The sequence below is a fragment of the Alligator sinensis genome, unplaced genomic scaffold (assembly GCF_000455745.1).
Source record: "Alligator sinensis unplaced genomic scaffold, ASM45574v1 scaffold1355_1, whole genome shotgun sequence".
Classification (NCBI taxonomy): Eukaryota; Metazoa; Chordata; order Crocodylia; family Alligatoridae; genus Alligator; species Alligator sinensis.
Genome location: NW_005842435.1, coordinates 47,109 through 71,415, shown reverse-complemented (window position 1 = coordinate 71,415; position 24,307 = coordinate 47,109). Strand labels below are relative to the sequence as shown.

Sequence of the window (24,307 nt, the reverse complement as noted above, 5' to 3'; positions counted from 1 at the left end):
ATGGGTGGGCTCCCTTCTTCCTCTCTGATTTTTGTGACTCAAGTCTTACAGATAAAATGAAAGCATATTACAAAAGGCAGATGCATTAGCAGTTTTATGGTGACTCAAGCAAAAGGGGGATAAGATTTAAATAAGAGACTTAGGAACCTAAAGTGACACTATAATGTCTAGTAGGCAGAATATGATCTGCCCCTAAAATACCACAGGGATTGGCGTGGCATGAAAAAAAAAATAGATTAGTGAGGCTTCAGTCAAATTAACACAATCCCACAGGAGAGATGAAGGCATACTAGATGACCTTGTGAGGTCCCTTCCAGCCCTACTTTCCTATGATCCTATCAGAGACCCCCCATGACCCCACTTCCTAAGGGGTGCACGTGTGCAAATATGTGTGTATGTGTGTGTGTTTCTGAGCAAGAAAGGTAGGAAGTGCTAGGACAAGGAGTTGGTAGAGCCTTGTGTCAATCCCATCAACCCATATGCTGAACCCATCATAAAAGAGGAAGTAATTTTCAGGGATGTAAATTAGTTCACCCCTGAAGGAAAGGAGAATACAAATTAGAAAGTATGGGTTGGATGAATGGACTGTAAGGTGGATAGAAAACTGGCTGGATTGTCAGGTTCAAAGGATAATAATCAACGGCTCGATATCTAGTTGGCAGCCAGGATCAAACGGAGTGGCCATGGGGTCAGTCCTGGAGCCGGTTTTGTTCAATATCTTCATCAACGACCTGGAAGATGGGATGGAGTACACCCTCAGCAAGTTTGCAGACGACACCAAGCTGGAGGGGGTAGCAGATACACTGAAAGGTAGGGCTAGGATTTAGAGTGACCTAGACAAATTGGAGGATTGGACCAAAATAAATCTCACAAGGTTCAAGGACAAGTGCAAAGTCCTGCACTGAGTAGAGAACAATCCCATGCACCAGTACAGGCTGGGAACCAATTGGTTAAGCAGCAGCTCTGCAAAAAAGACCTGGGGTTACAGTGGACAATAAACTAGCTGTGTGCACTCTTGTTGCAAAGAAGACTAACAGCATACTGGGCTGTATTAGTAGGAGCATTGCCAGCAGGCTGAGGAAGGTGATTCTTCCCCTCTATTCAGCACTGGTGAGGCCACATCTGAGTACGGTATCCAGTTCTAGGCTCCCACTACAGAAAGGATGTGGACAAATTGGAGAGAGTCCAGTGGAGGGCAAAGAAAATGGTTAAGAGGCTGGGGCACATGAGTTCTGAGGAGAGGCTGAGGGAACTGGGCTTATTTAGTCTGGAGAAGAGAAGACTGAGGGGGGGTTTAATAGCAGCCTTTAACTACCTGAAGAGGGGTTACAAAGAGGATGGAGCTGGAGTGTTCTCAGTGGTGACAGATGACAGAACAAGGAGTGACAGTCTCAAGTTGCAGCAAAGGAAGTTTAAGTTAGATGTTAGTTAAAATTCTCTCACTAGGAGAGTAGTAAAACACTGAAGCAGGTTACCCAGAGAGGTGGTGGAATCTCAAGCCTTGGAGGTTTTCAAGATCCACCTAGAAAAACCTTGGCTGGGATGCTGTAGTTGGAGATGGTCCTACTTTGAGCAGGGGGTTGGACTAGATGATCTCCTGAGGCCCCTTCCAACCCTAATTTTCTATGGGCACCTATACATGAGTGCAGAGGCTGCTCCAACATGCTGGAATTCCAGCGCATCGGACCAGACTCAATTATATAGCCCCCCAAGCTCCCCAGTATTGCCCCTGCTAGTAGGAGAGGCACTTCTCTCTGCTGCCTTTCCCTCAGGAGCCCCACACAGAGTGCCCTGAGCAGGAGAGGCACTAGAGAGGGCTTGGGAAGTTATAGACACCCCAAAATTCCCCGTAGCCCCACCCACCATGGCCACCCATCCCAGTGTTGCCACCCACCCTGTGCAGCTGAGCCTGCCCCGAGTGAAGCCCCAGCCCAGCTCCCCGCCCGCCTGAAGAGGCTGATGCAGCCTGCAGCCCTGAGCCCACAGCAGGCAGCCAACCCTCACCCCACGTACAAATCCAGGGAGGGCACATGCCTCCCCCAGAGTGCATGCAGCACCGGTGTACTACTTCCCCTTCTTACCTCACCTCCCCACACCTCCTGGACGAGCCACTCGCAGCTCCGTCCCACTCCCAGCCACAGAATCCTATTCAGTGCCCTGGCTGGGCAGTGCCTGCCACTGCCCCAGTCCCTCCCTCACCATGGGGGCCTCAATCACTCCCCCCCATGCCCCTTCCCTCCCCTACGCTCCTTTCTGCCCCCTGTCCACAGACTTACTTGCAGGGTGCTGGCTGCTTGGCTGTGCTCCTGGCCACGTGCACAGCAGCACCTTTAATTTTGCAGGTTCCCCTGCCCCACCCCATCCCCCAATTGGTGGAGGGGCCGCACTTGCAGCTTGCTCCTCAGCAGGGAAGCAAAAGCCACAGTTTTAAACTTGGCACCATTTTTGTCTCCCCACTACTGATCGGTTATGGGGCTCCAGCAGCCGAGCTGCTTGCTGCCCACCAGTGAGGAGACAAAAATGGCATCAGGTTTAAAACCACGGCTTCCACTTCCCTTCCAATGAGGAGCGAGCTGCAAGCACAGTCCCTGATGGGCAGGGGCTCCTGGGCCCTGGCTCCACTGGCTCATGCATTAATCTGCCTACATGCAAAGGAGCTTTAATTAGAGCAGCTCTTGGAGTTGCTCTACTTAATGCACCACTGCTCCCCACCCCCGGAGCACTTGTATAAGTGTCTTATGATTCTAGATGGTGAGGCAGGCTACATCTAGGTAGTTTTGGGACTGCCAGCATTGTGGCCATGACCACATGGAGCTGAGCATAGACTCACTGCCCCAGGATTTACCTAGCTTCTCAGACCGGAGCTAAAGTCCATGCTGAGCTCTGCACTGGCATGGGAACACTGGTGCACAGTTCCCAAGCCAGCTAATGTAAAGCTAGTTCAGGTATACCTACATGAGCTGCAGTTACTGCAAAGAGTGTCTTGTAGACCTACAGGGTCCTAATCTAGTTTCTGTCTGGCTGTTGGGAAATGGGACAGTAGTAGCTCTGTGCTGCCCCTTATTCAGACCAGCCTGGCATCTAGCTTACAGATGAAAAGGGGAGGGGAGAAATGTCAGACTGATGCAGTTTAGGTCACAGATGAAGTGGGCTGGAGTGTTCAGGGTGCACTGCTTAGTACTTTGTGCCATTCAGTCAGTTTGGATTTGGATGAGTCAGTCTCTAACAGTTTTGGGACCCCAGAGGAAACAGTGGGAGCCAGTGCCCAATCCAGAAAAAGAAACTCATAAGAAAAAGAAAGGGAAATGAACTGGTCCAACTGCCCCAGCTGAGTGAGATATAGAAAGTAAAGAACTGACATCAGTGACAAAAACAGCAGCCAGTGTTTTAAAATGTATCAACTAGTAAGATCCCTCAATGGGGTGAACTTGCTTTGCTGGAGCTACAGCAAGGATGAGTTTGGCTGTGTGAGTTTTTCTAGGTAATGCTCATTTGAACTGTCCAGGGCAGGCTGACTCCAAGAGTTAGTGGCAGTGCACAGATGCCCCAGTGTGCACAGATGACTCCCAAAAGCTGTTCTCTTGTGCTGCATATCAGCTCCTGGGATGCATGAAGAGCACCTACATACATCAACTACAAGCCTTTTCTGGGTGAACAAAGGGAGGTAAAAGGTTCCTATTCAGTACCCATTCCCGGAAGGGTGGGTCAGGCTGATAAGAGCCACTGAAGACAGGGAAAGCAGGGCAAAGATTCTGTGTTTTGAAGAGAAGGGCGAGAGGGAGTGAGAAATCCCTGTCAGGTTTCAGTGTAGGCTTCTCCTCCTCCCAGCCACACAAGAAATATTTTTCAATCGTGTTCCACAATGTTTCTTGCTCCTCCAGCCCTTACCAGACACAGTTCTGCCAGTGTCCCCCAGATCTGACCTGTCCCCTCCTTAATTGTTTCAGTATTACCTTACCTCACCCCCAGCTATGCTACTGAAGCTAAGCTACTGAATCTCAGTCTAGACCCTAGTAGTGCCCTTCCCCTCCTGGCTTCCACTGCTAGCACTGTTGATGCTCGTCAGTCCTGACTGTCAGCCCAATTCCCCTGTTCCATTATTCCAGTCCTAAGATCCTTAATTCCTACTCTGCTGATGCCCTTCAATAAGGATCTGTAGTGCTGCCTACTATTCCAGTCTAATTTGGACCTGCCATACCCACCCCTTTGCTATGGAGCATTGATGAACCAGTCCCATCCAAGTCCTGACATTTTGAATCCCTGAGTACAGAGTACAAGGACACTGCTAAAACCCAGGAGATTCCTTATAAATACTCTTCTCCCCTTTTGAATGAAGTAAAGTAGGGTGTGCCCCAAAAATAACGTTTTAAAGCAGAGATCATCCTGTGCAAGGCCAGGGGGTTTGATAGCTGCTGGGGTTAAAGTGCTGGCAGCGTGAAAGGAGATGGAGGAATGCTGAGCTGATCTCAGGCCTTGGGGCAGTCTGAGGTTGGGGAGGGAGGGTGGCTCACAGGAAACTCTTGGGACCCACCCATCAGAGTTCCAGTGAAAGAACTGATGATTCACACAAGTTTTCTCTGCCTTGTCGAGGGCCAAATACAGCCTCAGTAACCAAAGCAGCAAAGGCAGCCAATGAAAAATGTTGCCAGTGTCTGCATGGCAGATGCTAGTTCATTCACTGTGCCACAATGCACTGACAGGTGACAGGCACAGAATGGATGATAATAGAGTCTGAATGGAAAAAACCCAGCTGGCAGGACACAGGGAAATCTGGCTCCAAGAGCTTCAGAACAAAAATATCAGCCCTCAAGCAGGAGGACATACCATGCTGCAGGGGTGGTGGTCTGGGACAGGGAAGGCAGGCAAGGGGCAAGGAAGGCAACTAACTGCGGTATGGGAAAATCAGGAGCAGAGTATGGCACGTGAGTGCAGGGAAGATGTTGTTGAAGGCCAGAGTAGCGTGGTTTGAAGAGAACCCCACTGACAGGACAACAGGACCCTTTTTGGGGGCAGAAGGGTGCAGGTGCCCTGGGGCTTGTGACACAAAGCCTTACTTGGTCCTGCTCCATTGTGACTCTTGTGCTAAGAAGTTCAAGGCAATCAAAATATGTTTCACCCTAAATAAGAACTCTGCAGGGGTAATGCAAAGACTACAATGGGAGGGGAAATTGCCCAGTTAAACTGGATTTAAGCAGGAGGAGGGAGAGTTAGGACAGGCCACTGGGAAGATACGAAAGTAGGGGCAGCAAAAAGATAGCATGTTCTGCCAAAAGGCAGGAGAGAGAGAAAAAGTGACTGTGAAACAGTGACAGGGCAGAACATGAGCAGTAAGGTTATCCCCCTCAGCCCTTGTTCTCTCACGACACAAAAAAGTCACTCCCTTCCCCTTCTCACCCCTGCACCCTCACCATGGCCTCCATGCGTGCCCTGCGCTCCTCCTCTTCTTTCTTCTTCCTCATATTCTCCAGATCTTGCTTGGCCTCCAAGAATGACTGCAGGAAGGTGTCGAAGATGCCAAAAAATTCATCTGGCTGCATCTTGCCTTCGTTCTCTCCGAAATGCTTCAGTGCCTTGGCGTACTATCGGGGGGGAAGAAGACAAAGTGAGTACAACAGTTAGAAAGGCGGACAAGGAGATGAAGCCTCAGAGCGATTATGCACATAACTCTCTAGTTCAGAGAAAACGTGCCCTGATAATCCTATCAACTAAGGAAAGAAGTTGCTCCTTTAACTGTCCATTTGGCTTATGAAGGGGGATCTGGAGGGCGTCAGTGAAGCAGCAATGCCAAAAAATATGGCCAGTGTCTGGGCCATGGAGTCATTCCAAGAGGAACTAGCCAGCCACAACACAGCAGCAGGACTGAGCCAGCTTGGGGACAGAAAAGCATCCAGCCAGTGAGAAGCTGCTAGCTAAGGAATGACTGCCAAACCCTGTTTGCTTTCTCTCTCATCTCTCCCCTCTGGGTCAATTGCTAGTATGGCTGGGGTTAAGGGACTCTTCCAATAGCACTGCAGTCTGTTCTGCCTTAGGTCTTTTCCTTTGTAATCTGTCACCATGGAGATCCCTGAGCCAATATAAAAGGGTGTTGCCTGGGAGAGATGAGACCATGGGCAGACATGGCATGAGAGAGGGAGCAAGGAAAGCAGCCAGTGCTCCCAGGCAAACTTAAAAGAGAGCGGAAAGATCACAAGTGGCCTTTATTTCACCAGGCAAATGCTAAGGCTATAAGGAAGTGTTTGGTTGCCGCCAGCTGGCAAGACTTCAATCACAAGCTGGCCTATATCTGGATATGGTAAACTCACAGGAGAGCCTGGCTCTCTGTCATCAGTCCTGCAGCTTGGGTGCATGCACGCACACACACACACACACACACCTATGTACTGTCGCCGGTACACATATGCACACACACAGATCTATAATGGCAAAAATGAGGGGCAGGGGGAGGCGGAGATCTATTCCTATTCCAAACCTCTGTCCATATAATTCATATATGCCACACATTGTCAACAATACATCCATGTGCTCTTACATACTCAACCACTTTCATGGGGTCTGTACATACCCACATGCTTCCCCCACTCCATACTATCAAAAGATGTCTGTGAACATACATGCTAGGACTTTCACTCATGCACATCGATATACATGCACACACTTTTATCCAGGTTCATAGCCTACTTCAGAAATATACTAGCTATCAAGCTGCACCTTTACTTTCCACAGGCTATGGATTCCCATCCTTTGCTGATTGCAAAGCATCTTGGGTGTGCCCCAAGGTAATATAAGTAGGAGCTTCCATGTCCACAGGGGTAACAAAACAGCTTTCCATTCCTCATTGGATGCTTTTACAGAACATGAGATGCCCCAGGAGCTGTGGGGCTCAGATCCCAAACAGAAAATGAATGAAGGGCCCAGGATCAGAAACCATTCAAACTCTGACAGCTGCCTCAGATACAGAATAAGTGACACCATCCAATTCATGAGAAGTGAAAGAAATCCTGTAATAGTGGGCTGCTTTCTAGCACTGCCAGGGAAACTGCAGTTTTCTTCTCTTTTACTCTCCCCGCCAGGCCCACAAAGCAGTTTTCAGCAACAGATTCTTTTTTTTTTTCTGTTCAGGATTGCTCTCTCAGCCAGAAGGAAACAAACAAAGAAATCCAAAGTAGCTGAAATGAAATAAAATTTTCTGGAAGAAATGCAAATTGCTTTGAGCCATTAAACATGGCAGGAGTTGAAAAGGAAGCACAGAAGCAGCAGAAGAAAAATCATGAAGATTTCGGGATGTAACAACTGTCTGGCAAAAGATGCCTGTTTTGTTGAGTCTACCTCTTTTTGACACTTTTAAACATTACAAATATATATACATGTATGTATGTACATATGTATGTATGTATGGCCTTTATTTTACCACATATATTTTCCTAAACATACATAAATGCAGACATGCACACATTCACACACACACACACACACACATAGCCCTTACATATTTAGGAAAACACAATAGATTATAAATGATTTCCTTTGGCAGGACAGATTGGTGGCTCCAACCCTTTCCTAGAGAGACATGACAGAGATTGCCTATACAAAGCTAGCTAAACAGTAGCACCTGAAAAAAAGATCCCTTTAGATAGTTCTTCCTTTAAACCACTAGGGGCCAAATGATTAAACAGAAACAAAAAGAAGAGAGACTTCCACAGTGCATGGACACTGCCATTTCTTCCAGAACAAAGAGCGTGGAACATTCTCTGACCATGTGGCACAGACTTATTTGGAGATTCACTTTCCATTGAATTTATTCCTGCGGTTTGCTGAGAACCGAAAAATATGTCACAAATCAGAAGCAGTGACATTCTTTTCCCAACATAATGCGGACAAAAATTGTCACAGTTTCATTCTGAGCAATTTCCTGCCCCTTTGAATTGCCACAAAATTTCTCAGAATGATTTATTTACTCAAAGGCAGGCCATAATCCAGATTCTGAACTGCATGTCTTCCTCTTAATAGCTCACAAAGGGTTAGAAGCACAACTGCTTCCAGTTAAAAGAATGGCTCCTTTAGCTCAAGTGATAGAAACTCATCCTTTAACCACGAGAGATCTTCATTAAAGGTCCTGGTGAGATCCTGTAATAGGAAGGCAGTATATCTTGTCACAAACAGATTTGGTCACAAGGGTTCTCACCAATACAGATGGTAGAGCTGAATTGGAAACAATTTTTCCATTGCTCTGTTATAAAGCATTGCAAGGGTGAGTGAGATAGTGGAGAGATACCAACCTGGTTCAAGGCCATGGATGGGCAGTCCAGGCACTTATACACAGCCATAGGCTCAGAATTTGTAAATATTTTCCAGTCCTTCTGCTGGGACTCTCAAAAACTTGGTCCTTCCCTAGGCCTCTTGGATGCTGTATAGACACACTTGTATGCAACTCCCAAATAATACTTGTAATATTACCTTACAAGGGGGAGAGGGAAGAGCCTATACAGGCACACATAGGCACACACCCAAATGTCCTAACTGCCACTGCCTAACACCTACCATGCCCCAGCTGCTTGTGTCACACCAGCAGACATACTTGGGCCATCATACCTCCAAATGGGTCTAACAGAGTTCCACCACCTCAAAGGCACAACATCCTTTAAAGAGAAAGATGGGCAGAGCCAGGAAGATAACTTCTATCCTAAGAAGCCCTCTAGTTTAAGCTCCCTGTAACAACTTGGGATTTCCCAATCTGAAAAGCAGAATAATGTACAAACTTCAAGGAGATGAAAAGTACCAAGATAATCATAAAAGAAGCAAAAGTGGAGATCTTCTCATTAAATATTTTCTCTCTGCTCCCATTCAGAACCAGTTAAGGTAGAGGAATGCAAAGTAGAGGGCATACCCCAAAACTGTCACCACAGTGACCTTGTGCTGGTCATTTACCCTGCCTGTACTTTTGTTTTCCCATCTGTTAAGTAGAGACTATGTTGCTTCTCTGGTACCTGATATGGGAACTATTAGGATTCAAATATTTTAAAATTCTAACATCTGCCAGAGCTGAATGGCCCGTCACACTAGTGTGGTTAATGCACTTTGGTTTCTATGGCAGCAGCACACAAATGAGTGATTGACCAGCATCACAACCAGCTGTTTTTGACTCCTCAACCTGAAAGACCAGTTGGGTCAAACAGGGCCAGCTTTTCCCTCAAATCCTAAACCAGGCTTGAATCATGCTTCTGATTCTGTAACAAGGGACCTTCAGTTTTACCATGTATGGGTAAGTTGGTAAACATTTGTAGAGCACAATGTAAATGCAAGGTCTCTCTGTACAGGATGCTGTATGCTATTCACATATCATTTAATTTCCAACATGCCCCTTCCTCTGCTTCCCAACTGTGCCAGTTTTGTCATGTGTTTCTCTGAACATATTGTCTCTGGGGCACACATTATCATGTAGGCACATTATCCTCCCAGCTGCCCAGCCTCCAGCGCATGAACAGCATGTGATGCACCTCCACTGAGTATGTCTTAATAGCAGCTTTGTAGTATTAACTAGTCAGGGTCATGTGCTGTGATTACCACCATCTCAGCGCACCTTCTTGTCAAAGCAGAAATTTGGGATTGCACTGCTTATCCTTGGCTGGCTGCCCATTAACAGTAAGTAAGTGCATGTCACACTGAGCCTGCAGATGCTCCAGGACTGCCACAAATCTTTACAAAACTGTTAGCCATCCAAGAAACAACATGTTCTTCTTATTTAAGATTAAATTACACTTGATGTAGACCAAGCTCCATACTGTTGGAGATCCTTCTGCTGGGTTTCATGCCTCTTTCTTTCAATCCCAATCCACATCTTGGAGACATTCGAAGAAGTTATCATTCAGTCCCCTGGACGGTGAGTATGGTAGGCTTAAATTATTTTGCCATGAACCTCATCTCCTCTATTAATAGATGAAGCAGGTGCATTTCTCACCATCATCATATATAGGCCAGCCTGTCACACAGCTTTCATCATCTGGACCTTGTTTGTCACAGCAAATTGCAAGTTCTCTGTAGGAATGATGCTGTACATTTTCCAGACACAAATAGTTTGATTGATCCTAGACTGCTTCTACTTACAATCTTGGCAGACCTTGTAACTTAAGCAACATCAACTTTGGTCATCTGAACAAGAGATATCTGCAAGAAAGCCAGAGCACTCCAGGCAGTAATGGTAACTATGCAGGAGGTGGCATCTTTCATTCCAGATCAATACTTAATATGTTGTGGTGTAGGAGGGTGCAGTGCTTCTAGGGGTGATCTCTTTGGGAGTAGAATACAAACACAAACTCTTTGAGCAAAGATAATCACAAAGCAGATTGCTTAATTGGCTGAATGTATGGAAAGTAAAATATAACCCAGCAAACAGGAAATACACCAAGGAATCTGATCCCTGCCACCGATTCTGTGACCTAGTGCAAGTCACTTAACTTTTCAATGACTCAGACTCACCATCTGTTAACAATAGTTCTTATGGCATTCTCTTTTGTAAATCACTTTGAAATCCACAGATGAAATTCATTATGTAAGTGCAAAAGTATTTTATTATGTTGTGATGCTCTTTAATGTCAAGTACTGGAACATGGCCTGAAACTTGTTTACTGGTGAGGATGTTTTGGGAAAGATACATGCACAAAGGGAGATGGAAAATGTGCCTCAGTTTCTCCTGCCTTGCAACTGAAGATGGTTTTGCAATTCTCACTTAAATAAATTCAGGCTCACAAGTTATCACTCCTCTATTTCATAATATAGCAGGTCTATAACTCTGCAACTCTCCTTCCTCTGCCAAACTTTCCACTGAACTCCTTCTTTTGCCAAAGCAAATAGTTTAGCCAGTTATTTATTTTAAAAAGTTGTTTCCACAAGAAGATGGAAAACATGAGAGAGGCACACGCTCACCACTACACCCATCAGCAAAATATTAAGCGGTAGCAAAGACCCCTTTGGAACAGCCAGAACAGGGCCCCATGCACAAGGCAAAACAGCATTGAGGAAAATTATCTTGCTGTCTCCGACCATTATTAACAGACAAGTAAGGAGAAAAGTGAATTACTTCACTTCTCCTGATCAAGTCTTCCCTAGTCAAGTAATAACCAAAGCTGTTGCAATGAAAGTTCCAATTCTCTGACAATTCAATTCAAATAAATAATTATTCTTATCTTTATGGGCTTGGTCTCATTCAAGCAGTGGAAAGACTCTACCAGATTTTAACAGGGATTGGATCAGCCCCTTCTGTCTTCTTGATCTCCCTCCATGGTGGCCAATGGCATGCCTAATCACATGGCACAGAAACCATGAGCATTCAGCAGATTAGATAATGGCTTGCACTGAGCCATCTGCAATTCCACTCTAGCATATGGCAGGTATGTAATTTACTTGCTGAATGGATCTGTTTGCAGTGGCAGGCTTCAGCATCTGTCTGTGACACTTGGAATGTGCTCTTTCTCGACTCCACCATATTCCATTAGTCTTAGCAACTGACAGAACAAATGAGTTCCAAAACACCTATGGGCGCATCCAGATGAGTGCACATGTGCAGTATGGTCGTGCCACAGACCTATCTGCGGTGCCATGCACTGCACATGCACGCATTCCCCATGCTAATTTGCAGGGGGTTGGGGCTGGCACTGGGAGATCCCAATGTCAAAAAAAATGCATTAGAAAAAAGCAGGGTGGCACACACGGCGACAGCGTGCACCACCCAAAACTGAAGCCTGGCCAGCCAGAGCCACACTCCAGTTGCCAGCCAGGCTCCCTTCTGCCAGAGCCTCAGGAGGCCCCCGAATTAGGCTGCTGGGGCCAGCCCAGGTGGGCCTACCCCACCCAGGGCAACTTGCCACATGTCAGAGTGCACATGCACAGGCATTCCTTGGGGACAAGTAGCAGTAGCACAAGTTTGTGCTGCTGCTATTTGTCCCCAGGGAAATGCATGTGTGTGCTGATCTGGACATGCCCATGGAGGCCAAGCTCTATGCTTGACATGGACACACTTCTCTTGCTTTTGCATTGTGATCCTCACCACTTTCTGCCAATAGTGGCTAATAATTTAGCTAGATTTTGGCTCTTTCTCTCTTGCTTATCTTCAGAGCAGAGCTATTGTACCTGTCAAATTTACTGGAATTATATGGAAGGGATATTTTGATTTTCCAGGTCATTGATTAGTCCCCTGCTTGAGAGAAGCTGTCATGAAAAAGGCCAGCGATAGGTTACCTCTTCCCTTTCCCTCCTTACTTCCTTCCCTTGCCACTATGTGGGTTATACTGGTGCCATCGGTGTTCCCATGTACTGGGCAACTGTATGCAATGAGATGTTTGCTGTTGATGTTGATATCTATTCCAGCTTCAGTGCTGAGGAGCCACCTTGCAAATGCCAATAACTACAATCATAATCTTGACTGAAATGGATAAAGAGCCTACCCTTCCAAAAGGATCCAAAGCATTTTATAAACCTTTTTTTTTTTTTTTTTTTTTATAAACTATAGAGTGGAATTCACCCCACTGTGAAGAACTGCTATAATGCCATTGCATAACTATAATTCTGTTGTCAGTACTTATGTGGGACTTTAGTAGTATGAAGACCTTGTGGGGTCAATATCACCACTTGCAAACAGGAAAATAAGTCATACTGGGGAAGAAAAAGTGAAAAAAAATCACATTTGTTTGGCCTCACTGTGCCTACAAGAAAAGAGTTTTCACAGGCAAACTCAACTCCATCCTCTCTTTTTTCCTATGAAAAAAAAAATTTCATCTGGATCAAACATGTGCATTTTGGCAACAGATTCCAGTGTGGAATTTCTCTTTTTTTTTTCCTCCCACCAGCTGACAGGAAATGGCAGAAAACACCACCCCTGGATCAAATCTGTGAATTCTCCTAAGAAGCTGTTGAAGGCTAGACATCCACCAGAAGAACAATGTCCATATCTTCTAGGGGGGCTATTAAGAGAATCAAGGCTTAGGCTTCAGCTTGATTTTAACCAAGAGTGTCTTTTGAAAGTGCACAGATAGTTGTGGTTACAGAACTTCACTTGCAAACAGTTGCAGCATCTGCCAATCTGGCCCTTTACAGATAAAATATCACCTCCTCAGCACAAACACTGGCATTCATTGCTCCTGCCATTATGTGTCTAAACAGGAAGGCCAAACATTAAATAGACTCCGTGAGACCAAATAGCCCTTTTCCAATTAGATGGGGTGGTTTTAAGGCAGGGCTAGCACACTTTGGTGGTGCTTTGTTGGTAATGACCCACCCCAGATCACAGGTAGGTGGGAGGGTGCTAGGACCCATCTACCACTCCCATAGCCAAAGTGCCCCTGCCACAGCGTGGGGAGAACCCACAGCCAAAGGGCCCGTGGGCCTGAGGTTGCTGATCCCTGCTGGAGTGCATTGGTCACCTTTTAGGTTCTGGGTAAAAAAATCAATGTTAATTTTGTCTGTAAGAGACCTGTGTGATCTAGGAGCTAATTAAGAGACTCTCTCTGTCTCTGTCTCTCTCTCTCACACCAACTCATGCTGCCAGAACTGGGTTCAATTTAGGTACTGAACTGGAACCTCCACTGGTGCCGGAGCACAAAGATGATCTCTATTAATGCAGAGCAGCTGGAGTTCATTGCTGTCTTGTGTAGGCTGCCAGGGCCCACTCATATCCCCTAGCAGCAAGGGTATGGAAGTCTCTGGAGGCATAAGGTTTTATTGCTGCACTAATTAAGAACTGCTAGTCTTACAAATGAACACTGAACGAGTTGTCAGGTGTACCCCCTATTGCAAAGGTTTGGGGACTCCTTCGCAGCAAATGGTTTATCTCATCTAAATAAAGTCAATATGCAGCACATTTCACCAGCACAAAAGACATTTAAAAATGATTTCCCAGGTTGGGAAAGATAATTTTTATTGTTTCAAACCCCAGATGTGGAAACATGGCCAATTAGCCACTTCTATATTTAGAAAGATATTTGAACCCAGCTGTTAAAACCAGAGAGTCATCATTATTAACAAACCTGTGAACCAGACCAACTCTTCTAGGGCTCATTAGGATATTTTTAAAACAGACCTTTTTTGTTTTGCTTTGTTTTGAGAAATCAAGGGGAATGGGGTAAGTAAAATCTGTGTGCTCCATTCTCCTCCTCTTACTGGGCAGTTCCAGTGGATTTCCATAGCAAGGACAGCACTCTCGATTCAGCAAACACAGAGAGCCGACCATGAAAAATGGTTTGGACTCTGGGAAGCACATCTGGTTTGCTGAGGAGGAAGAGAGGGAAAAATATGAAGAAAACATAAGAAATAGCTCAGCGCTGGGTAAGAACAGACCGTTCCCTTTCAGGAGTCCAAAGGCAGCTCAATGACAGTGGAAAGACCAAAGCCATAGGCTCAGCAGAAGCTGAAAAGACCCTGGTTCAAGAATAGTAGGGGTGTATCAGGGAAAGGTACTATGGAATGGAGGAGAGGTTTCTTAAGTGTGTTATAGTCATTAAAATAAAATATCTCCTCTTGTTGAGTGCTTTATGTTGGCAAATACCTACAAATGCGTGCAACATCTTCCAGACATGGCGGTTTGTCAGTGGGAAGACTCCAGTTATCCTTAAAAGAACAGGATCACAACTTTTCTGCATCTCCCTCATCAGGAAAAAGCTGTAGCACTGACTAGGACTGCATAGTTATATGTTTTAACCCACTTTTTGCCTTTAAAAAAATCAAACTGCATCTCACCCCTGTTACATGGTGCCAGTAGAACAGACCGTTCTAGTACATCAGACAGGGGAGGCATATGTAAAAAGACACCACTCTAGCAGAGATAAGCAAAATGGTTCAGATGCTCTAAGAACTGAACTGAGCCATCTTTCAAAAGCTATCATGAACTAAATCAGAGTATTTTGAAGGTTGAAAACCCCTCTCCAGGCTTTTTTTCCCCCAAGCACTCCCTGCCCCCCATTCCCTCAAGGCACATGTAAAGACACCCAAAGGTTCCCAAAGTGTTTTATAGAGCACTTAGATTCAGAATAACTTACCCACCTCTGAAGTACACTCACCGATAGGATGGAAGGCAGCAAATATTTCACAACCTGCACAGCTTTTTGTTTTACCTGGCTGCCCGGTCTAATAATTGGCTGCCATAGATTCTTTAATATCCCAAAGTGGTCATGATCTCTATTTGATATCTCATCCAAAAAAGAGCACCGAAAAACATAGCCCCTCTTAACACCATGTCATATCATCACAATTCCTCTTCAGAGGCACCATCCTCAGAAAACCTCTGCACAGAAGAGAAAGCTTCAAGAGAGTCATGAAGATGGAACTACCTTCTGGCTATGGGCATCATCTATTCAATGAATGGTATAAACTAAAGATTGGCTAAAACAGCCACTTCAGTCTGGATATCAGGTTTAAATTCCCTGTTAACGGTCTCAGCATTTGATCCTCCTGCTGCCTTCTTTTTGACTCCAACCTAGATCAAGAGCTGGAAGGCTCTTGCTCTTTAGGAGTTTTTGCCACAAGGTGGCCAACATCTCTCAAGATCTGCTTACGAGTTCCAAACTCTGCCCCCAGAACAGGAAAGCCTAGGCTTAGACCGTCTCCAGGTTAAAGCACTATATCATCATGGCCCATCCCTGTCTTCAAGGCTGGCAACTTGGCACATTAAAATTGGGGGAAAAATGCATGTAGAACATAAGGAGAAAAAAATAACACCTCTATTGTTTCTACAAGCTGAGGATGGATCTGAATGGAAAATCCCTTTTATCCACAGCACACACAAACATCAGTCGCACAGGTTGCCCCACTTCTAAGACCAGAACAAAGGAGGGTTTTCTGTCTGATTCCATTATTGAGACACAGAAGAGATTGGAGCAGACAGCTCCTGGCTGAAAGCTGCAGGATTCAGTATAGGGAGCCCCAAACACTTCAAAAAAGTTTTCCCACCTTGTCCCTGGCCTCGTTGAGAAGGTCTTCTATCTCTGAGAAGCTGAAACTGGCTACAGTGATGAAGTCACTCATGACAGGGACAAACCTGTCCCCTGGGTCCCGGATGCGTCTCTTCTGGTAGTCCAGTTCCTGAAAGGAAAAAGGCCAAAGTACAGATTGTTGCCTAATATTGGTGTCTCAGTAAAAATAATAGGAATGGGGAAGTACATCTCAAGTGTTTGTTTAATAAAGAGTATGCCCACTCTCTTTCTTCCAATAAACCAATTAGCACTCAGAAACCCACTTCTTTTCCAGTTAAAGGTGGCAGCTAGATTAGGCAAAGGCAAATCTTGGTTGTAATCTCCTGGATCCCAGAATAATTCTCACACTATCCACCTAATTTATTTTATTTCTAAGATACCTTTAGCACCTAAGTGCCACATATCTTTGATATTACAATTTTCCTTCATACTTGGCATGGGAAATAACTGAGATCTCAGACAAGATTGTAGGGTAACTGCATGCACATGTGGACCTTTTAACAGAAACTGTTATGCCACAGAAACAGCACCTGAAGGAATACCAGTCATGCAACCTGTCACAATAATTATAACTGTGAAAGAACAGCAAACAACTATATTATGTGGTTTCCTTGTGTAGGAGTAACTGTGTTACTTAGTTATAGCCCACTCTTCCAACACCTCACATACCAGAGCTGAAGACAAATCATATGCAGGCAGTCTAAAAAATGTAATTCTAACTTAGCTGTGATGAGGGGAGAGGAGAGCAGGATTTTTGTTCTCATATAGGAAGTATTCTAGGATTCTCCAACTACTAACTCTTGTCCAAGGCCCCTTGACAAGTTGGCATATGCTTTTCATCAAGGAAGATATGGATATTTCCTCCCTAAGAGTCGGTCAATACTTAGATTGACCAGAGAAGGTCAGTCAACAATAATACCAGGTGTCCTCTATTTTACCTGCCCTTCAGAAGCCTAGAATGGCAAAATGGTGCATACAATGGATGGTTGTGTTCTTAGCTCTGCATCTCCTGATGACTAAAGTCAGATTGTAGGACCCTCTTAAAAGAGCAGAAAACTCATTCATGCTGAAAAAGAGGAGAGTTCACCATCTGCTCCTTTCCCTCAACTCTGGCACATGTTCCTGTGTCTGGTCATTTAAAGAGAGAATCATGGACACTGTTTCTCACATGCCCTTCTTCACCACACTGATGGCATTCAGCCAAATCATGATGCTTCCTGGAAGGATTAAGCTGTAAAAAGGAAGTTTTCTTTTCCTTTGTCCTTGTTTGATCTCTGTGTGTACTCTATAGTCCCATGGCAGTCATGAATTTAGGATATTTTCCTTTCAGCTGACCAATCCATGGGAATTATGGAGCCCTGCTCTTTTTAAAGGGGGACTAATGAAAGACCAACAGTGGGTCAAGCTACTAAATGAATTTTTGTTGCTAAATGTCCTTTGGAAACAATAAATCTTCACACTTTATTGTTCCATGTCTCTGTCGGATGCTTTTACAATTTGATGAAGCTACCCTCTGAAGGCCATACTCTAGAAAGAAGATGGTTTTGAGAGTTGATAAGTAGGAGTATAAGCATCACTTTTGAGAATCCCTTTGGCTTTCACATGCTGATGATGGACACAGAGCTATGCAGAAACAGCAATCCAAGTCAGAAGTGATGTAGGTATGGGTGAGAGAGAGACATGCTAGAATGTGGATGGAAGTTATAAAAAAAAAAAGGTGCAAGGGAGGGGAATGGCAGGACAAGCCACAAGCAGGAGGATGTAGAAAGATACAAGTTAGAGCACCATCACCCCCACCCTTTGCTTTGTATTACATCTTCCTTCCAATTGCTTTACCTAACAGAGTATCACCTCCTGCCCTCTCAGCACAAGTGCAGCAGATTACTACTTCTCCTCTGAAATGGACCTGACATAAGGACAAATTGATTTGTAATGTAGAGTTCTGCTCAGCATCCTCATACATTCTGCCTTTTTTTCCCTCCAAATGTGGTCTTTGGACAGTCAGGGATGGTCATCCTATGTGGTCTTTCTGTCATCCTATATGGTCCTTCCCTGGCCCACAACAAAAAAGTGCTACAGTATTAGCCCCAGATCGTAGTCACAGTATCCAAAGCCATAGCATTTGGGGCTGTTACTGTATAATATTTTTTTCCAATATAAGTATAGGAATCAGGGGTCTGAGTATCAATTTCTCAATGTAATTTTATACCAATATACTTCTCCTACAGTAAAAAAAAAACCCCTCACCAAAAACAGTACTTGTGTTAAAAGGTTCAGTAGGAAGGACAAAGCATAAACAGGCCATGGAAAACTCTCCTCTAACAGCTAGAGATGGTTTCTCCTGGCAATGAATTAAGGATGTTGAGAGAAGCTAACACTGCCCTGATCTGTGCTGATTCCATTTTTTGGCAGGGCTTCAAGCTATTGTACAGGATTACACCAAAGAATCATGACTACTCTGTTCTTCCCATGTTGCTAGTTTAAAAAATTCCTGATGAATAGAAGATCGGTCCCTGGTAGAAAAAAGGTAGAGAACTATTAAGATGCAAGTCTGAAAGTCAAGGCTTCCTATATTGTGTGTGATAGCATTGGAGATTCAAGAGAAAGTTCAGGAAGCTGGTGCCAAGCAGATGGCATCTTCCACAGAGTTGCAGAAGGCAGAAGACCATTGAGGCAGAAGAGCTGCAGTGCAATGCCCATAGCAAGCTAGGGAAGCATAAAACCTAGCAATGTTTGTCTCAAATGTCTGCAAAGTGATTTGAGATTAAATAAGTATGGAAGAGCAAAATGTTGTTATCATTCAGACAGCCATGTAGTCATGTGGCAGAATAAACAGAGACTTAGCTGTTTCCCTCAGTCCTTACCAGGGCACCTCTTGGAGTAACTAGGAACAATGGCCACAAACTGACAGAGAGCAGATTTAGGTTGGACATCAGGAAGAACTTCTTTACGGTAAGGGTTGCCAGAATCTGGAATGGGCTTCCAACCGAGGGGGTGCTCTCCCCTACCCTGGAGGTCTTTAAGAGGAGGCTGGACATGCACCTGGCTGGGGTCATCTAACCCCAGCTCTGTTTCCTGCCCAGGGCAGGGAGTCAGACTTGATGATCTGCTGAGGTCCCTTCCGAACCAAACATCTATGAATCTAATTTTTTTTAAAAAGAATCCTTCCAAACTTAATCTGAGAAACCATGATTTGGATTCTTCACTATGTTTCTTTTTAAGATGTGACAGATTAATTTTTAGGCTTCCCTCTCCAAATAATAGGCAACATGGATTTCTGTTAAAAGATTACATCCTTTATGTCACCAATGGGAAGGAGAGGAAGACAGCTATTTTTGAGGCAGGGAAGGATTCTCCACCTCACTGAGATACCAGATTCAAAATTGGAAGGAAACTTTTATCACTAAATAGTCACGCAAAATGAATTAGCTTTCACAGCAGAGCTTTTCTTCTAATCACTGAGGCAGCATTAGATTTGAATGGAAAATAATCCACAGTCACCGACGCAGGAGCTTGCCTATCCCCATTTCCCCTGCAAAGGCCCTCACCCTTTGAGCAAGATGGCCACCATCAGCTCAGCGACACTAACTGAATTTACAATTTCATTTGCTGACGTATCCAACATTAAAAAAAGAAAAAATTGGATAGAGGTGTGCCTTGACTTGGAAGGAGGGCCAAGCACTGGACTGAGCTGTAAAAAGATTTTTCTCATTTTTAATTCTCAGTGCAAGCCCTGGGAAGCAAAGGGTTACAAGCATCTTTAAGAACAGCTGACTGTAAAACTATTTTTAGGTTTCTACTCTTCTGGGGCCTTCCCAATCACTGGAGCCAGGATTGTGGCGAGAACGTGCTGGAAGGCGATCAAGAGTTGCACCTTCCCCCCAGCTGACAATGATCTTCTATTGTTGCTACAGTGTTGCATTTTATGTGCCAAAAATGTGAAATGAATGAGCAAGACTGGGAGTTGTTGGCAGGCCTGACTGAAAAACATCAAGCAAAGGAGGGGAGTTGGGGAACGGGGGAGGAGGGGAGATGGTGACTGAATAGGAAGGGGATGTACAGGAAAGAGGAGGAGAATTGGCTGCAAAGACAAAAGGGAAAACCAACTGTATACAGAATAAAGAACACAGCAGGCATTTGCATTTCAAGGAAGGAACTATTTGCAGAAGGCATGACTAGGGCTGTCTTCATAGCATAGGCCCCATGTTGGCATTGCATGCTCTCAAACACCTACTCATATCAGCACCTCCCATTTCCATTTCAATGGTGCACACTTAAATAAGTCTGGCATTTTTTTTTTTTGGTCTGGGAGGAAGATGATGCAACTGAGGATGAATCTCTGAAGTTAGCAGAGTGGTTTTGGGAACCAGTAGTACATCATAAAGCCCTTCCTTCTCCTGAAAGAGCCATGGAAACCAAGTACTTTTCTCATGACTGGAGTGGATCCTTGCTGGAGGAGGTTAAGGCCCAATGACAGAGTCACATGGTGGAAGTTTGTGCTGTTACTGCCGGTGTTACACCTGTCGAGTGGCTAAATAGAGTCTTTCAGCCATTGGGGAAACTAATCTGGCAACTTTCAGTAGTACAAACTGATATAAGTTCAAAACAAAGGCTTATATGAATGATAATATAGGTCACCAAAGGGTGGAAGTTTTTGAATGTTGATAGCCATGGCTGAACAGGACACTTACAGCTAAACGGAGCAAGGATTTCCTTTAGTTCAAAACATCTCCCACACTGTCTTTTGTCTCTGTTTAATGCTATTCTTGCCCCCCACATCCCTCTGTCAATCCTGAACATATGATATATGGATTTCAAAGTCAGAAAAAAAAGAACATTCAGCCTGGCAGGTGATAGAAGAACTTTGGCGAGAGGGGGCATAACAACAATCACACTTGGCATTTACAAAGCAATTTACATTTTCAAAGCACTAGACAAACATGAACGTGTTAACCTTCAAAACACTTCTGCGTGGTAAGTCAATATTATAACCTCCATTTCACAAACAGTTAAATGACTTTTCCAAGGTCACACAGAAATGCAATGGCATAGCCAAGATTAATATGCAAGAGTTTCTGACACCATAAACTCAATGCAGCAAAGTCACTGCTTCATAATGTAACCATGATACATATATAGAGTCAAAATTACTCTAAAAATCCATAGACCTATGGAGAATGGAATCCATCCCAAATGTTTTCTGAAACATTCTATAGAATTTTACAAGGAGGAATATAATTCTCTACTAAATTATAGTGTAAGCTTCAAAAAACCCTATAGAATTTAAATGAAAAAGTGCCATAACCAATTTCTCCATAAAGAATCTGAAGCAGCACATAGTGAATCACATTGATTTCCTTGCAAGTGATCTATGGGGATGAAGAACTGTTTGCACCTCCATTATCTGATGTATTATTCATTTATCATATCGCCTTGTATACAACACATACCTTTTTACCCCTGAAAAATGGGGTGCACATGTTAAGCAGGGAACCTGATTTTCTGTGTGGGAAAACAGCACCTGGGTTTGATTCCTGCTCTGCAGTGTAGCAGCTGTGATTCTGCCATTCAGGTAGCTAAAGGAGTCAAATTGACTTTATGTTTTTCACTCTATGGGTCTCTCCATTTTTATGATCTTAATGTTCAAACTAACTTTTCTTAGGGCAATTTTACTGTTTGCTAGCTGCCCCTGATCTATTTCACAACCTTTTTAGCTCATTCTTCAGCTCTTTTTAAAAGTATGGATCCACCCATGGGTACCAGTTTTCAGTAGCAGCTATGCATTCATCTTATGCTACACAGGAAAGGGAGGCAAGCTTAAGATACATCTTTGTCCCTGCACTATGCAGCCATAACCCTGGAAACATACTTTTTCTTCATTATGCCTTTCAAAAACAAGATGAATATAATATTTGGGGATATGGTGTATGCATGAAAATATGGTACTTGTTCTTTGCTGTTTACATTATTTAACCTCTAAATTCCAAGTTCTTTACTTTTCCCACCTCTTCTATTAATAAGTGTCCCGCCTATTTATTTACTGAACTCTTCTCATTCTACATATGCCTTTACACTGAGGAGGTGATGTTTATTTTTTTGGAGATTTCCAGGTACCACATGCTGACATAAAAAGCTTAACCCAGGGATTATTTAGACGGGTGCTTCATCTTTAACCCCTACAACATAATACCTTAGGTTATAGTTACCCAAAGGCAACATTTCCTGAAACCTGTTGAGAGAGAGAATGTTCTGCATTAATTAAGCAGAGGTTGAGGAAACACAGGCTGAAGTTCAGGTTAGAGTACTTTGAGCAACAATAGGAAAGATGCCATTGCATTTCCAGCTGCTTTGTTTTTGTTTCATGCCCTAGTTCAAACCTTGCTCCTGCCTCCAGACAGGGAAATGGGGCAACTTATGGTTGCCTAACATGTAGCATATTCCCCATCTGCTTACTCCTATCCCAAGGGCCATGAAGACACCTGCTAAGTGAACAGAAGTTCCTCAACAAAAAGCAAAGGGAGGTTTGTTTCACTTTTTTTTTTAAAAGTAGTCTCTATATATCAAACTGCCTTTCCTTTCTGGCCTGAGATCAAACAAACCTTTTTTGTTAAAGCAAATGTCTGCTAGGATCATCATCAAAAGCTTTTATTTATTTTTCTTGGTGAATACATAGTGCTTAACAAGGAAAGAAAAGCCCCCTTCTCCTTTCACAGAAAATATAGTGCCTCAGATTCTGAGAGGGATGTTTTAAGTATGGAGATTTGGAAACCCTGACATACTTACAGCCTCAACAGCTTTCAATCCGGTCTTTATGTTGTTAACTTCCTTTTCTAGTTCCACCAGGCTGCAAGGGAGAGACAGAGATGCAGTGGTTAAAACAAAAACGGCAGTGTTACATAGGAATACAGGAACTACTGTAGCAGAACAGACCACTGGTCCATCAAGTCTGGTATCCTGCCTCTGGCACCAGCCATGCCAGATGCTTGGAACTGGGGGAAGGGGTCTGTGTTGCCTTTTGTATGAGATATAAACTAAGGTCCCAATTGCTCGTGGTCACATTAAAGATCCTATGGTATTTCTGGAAAGGATGGAGGGTGTAATCTCAGAACATCTGTCACAGGACACAAGATACTGGGGCCTGTGTATTGAGCCCAGTTCTCCAGCAAGGAGTGCAAGCCACATGTCCAGCTTGTAATAATTGCCTGACTCACAGGCAAGGAACTCGACTTGAGCACACACATTGCAATGGTCTCAGATAAGCTCTGCACGCCATTCCTTCCCCCCCGTGAATTACTGTATTCCATGAGGGATAAACCATCTATTTTTTTTCTTATGAGCTGTACAAATACAGTTGATGACTTTGTCTTTTCATCACAGAACCCCATGCAAGCGAACTTCCTAGCTTAGCACAATCTCATCTTACTTCTCTCTTTAATGGACAAAGAATGGATTTTATTCCCCCTACATGGGCAGCTAAGCATATGCAGCCACTTGCCGCCATAATGTGTGCTTTGGGAGAGTAATCCTGTTCTACCTGGGGCACCGTATAGCTCTCCCATTCTCTCAATGGGCAGCTTTCTGCACCTCCAGAGCACACAGGCTCAGAGCAGGCAGCCGGTAGGAAATGCTAGGCACAGTGGTGCATATGAAGTGCAGCTGAATCAGGGCTGTGAGAAGGTGCTTTCTTCACACTGGGATACAGTTTACCCAGAAGATGTGAGACCCTTCTCTGATCCTTTAGTCATATTGAGACACAGCATGTCTGAAGGCATCCAACTGACTTCAGTTTAAAGTACAGTAGATAGGGAGAGGAGGACAACTCATCCACCTTTTTCATCAATAGTGCAGAGCCCAGGCGTATTTATCTGGAAAACAGGAGATCTGGGCTCTAGGACCTTCTCAGCTTGAGAGTTTGAACCCAGAATTCTCCACTTTCTAGAAAAGTGCCATAACCACGAGGTAGGGCTGTTGAAGCTCCCATTGAAGTTGGGCCACTGGGTAGAGTCATGGAGCCAGATAGCCTGCAAGATCGAACCTGACTATATGCCAAACAAGTAAGCATTCCTTCCTCCGCTTCACCCCACAAACCCTGGGGAAAGGGGAGAAGAGTAGAAGACCTGGGTCCTGCTCCCAGTGCTGTTTATGTACTTTGCATGAAATTGTTATTGGACAAAAAAGCAAAAATAGCATTTTGAGCAGGGGCCAAAACTCAGAGCTCATTCCCTTCACAGGGCAGTCACCCCCTTATTAGGCCAGAGTCACACTTCCTCTTGTTTGCTGTCTTCCTGCCTCAGGAATCTTGTACTTTTGGCTGCCCGGTGGGCCAGCTTCAATGGGAAGAGGGGAGAGGG

The 24,307-nt window shown here is 44.4% G+C and overlaps 1 protein-coding gene across 1 annotated transcript in view; it reads right to left on the bottom strand.

The window, feature by feature from the left end:
* LOC102379219 (disheveled-associated activator of morphogenesis 2) overlaps positions 1 to 24,307 on the bottom strand; it is a 77,677-nt gene that overhangs the window by 7,772 nt on the left and 45,598 nt on the right. The window contains exons 17-19 of the mRNA XM_025211862.1: positions 22,740 to 22,800; positions 15,934 to 16,065; positions 5,409 to 5,579 (exon numbers count right to left, since the gene is read on the bottom strand). Coding sequence (XP_025067647.1) covers positions 5,409 to 5,579; positions 15,934 to 16,065; positions 22,740 to 22,800 — 364 coding nt within the window. The remainder of the gene's footprint in view (positions 1 to 5,408; positions 5,580 to 15,933; positions 16,066 to 22,739; positions 22,801 to 24,307) is intronic.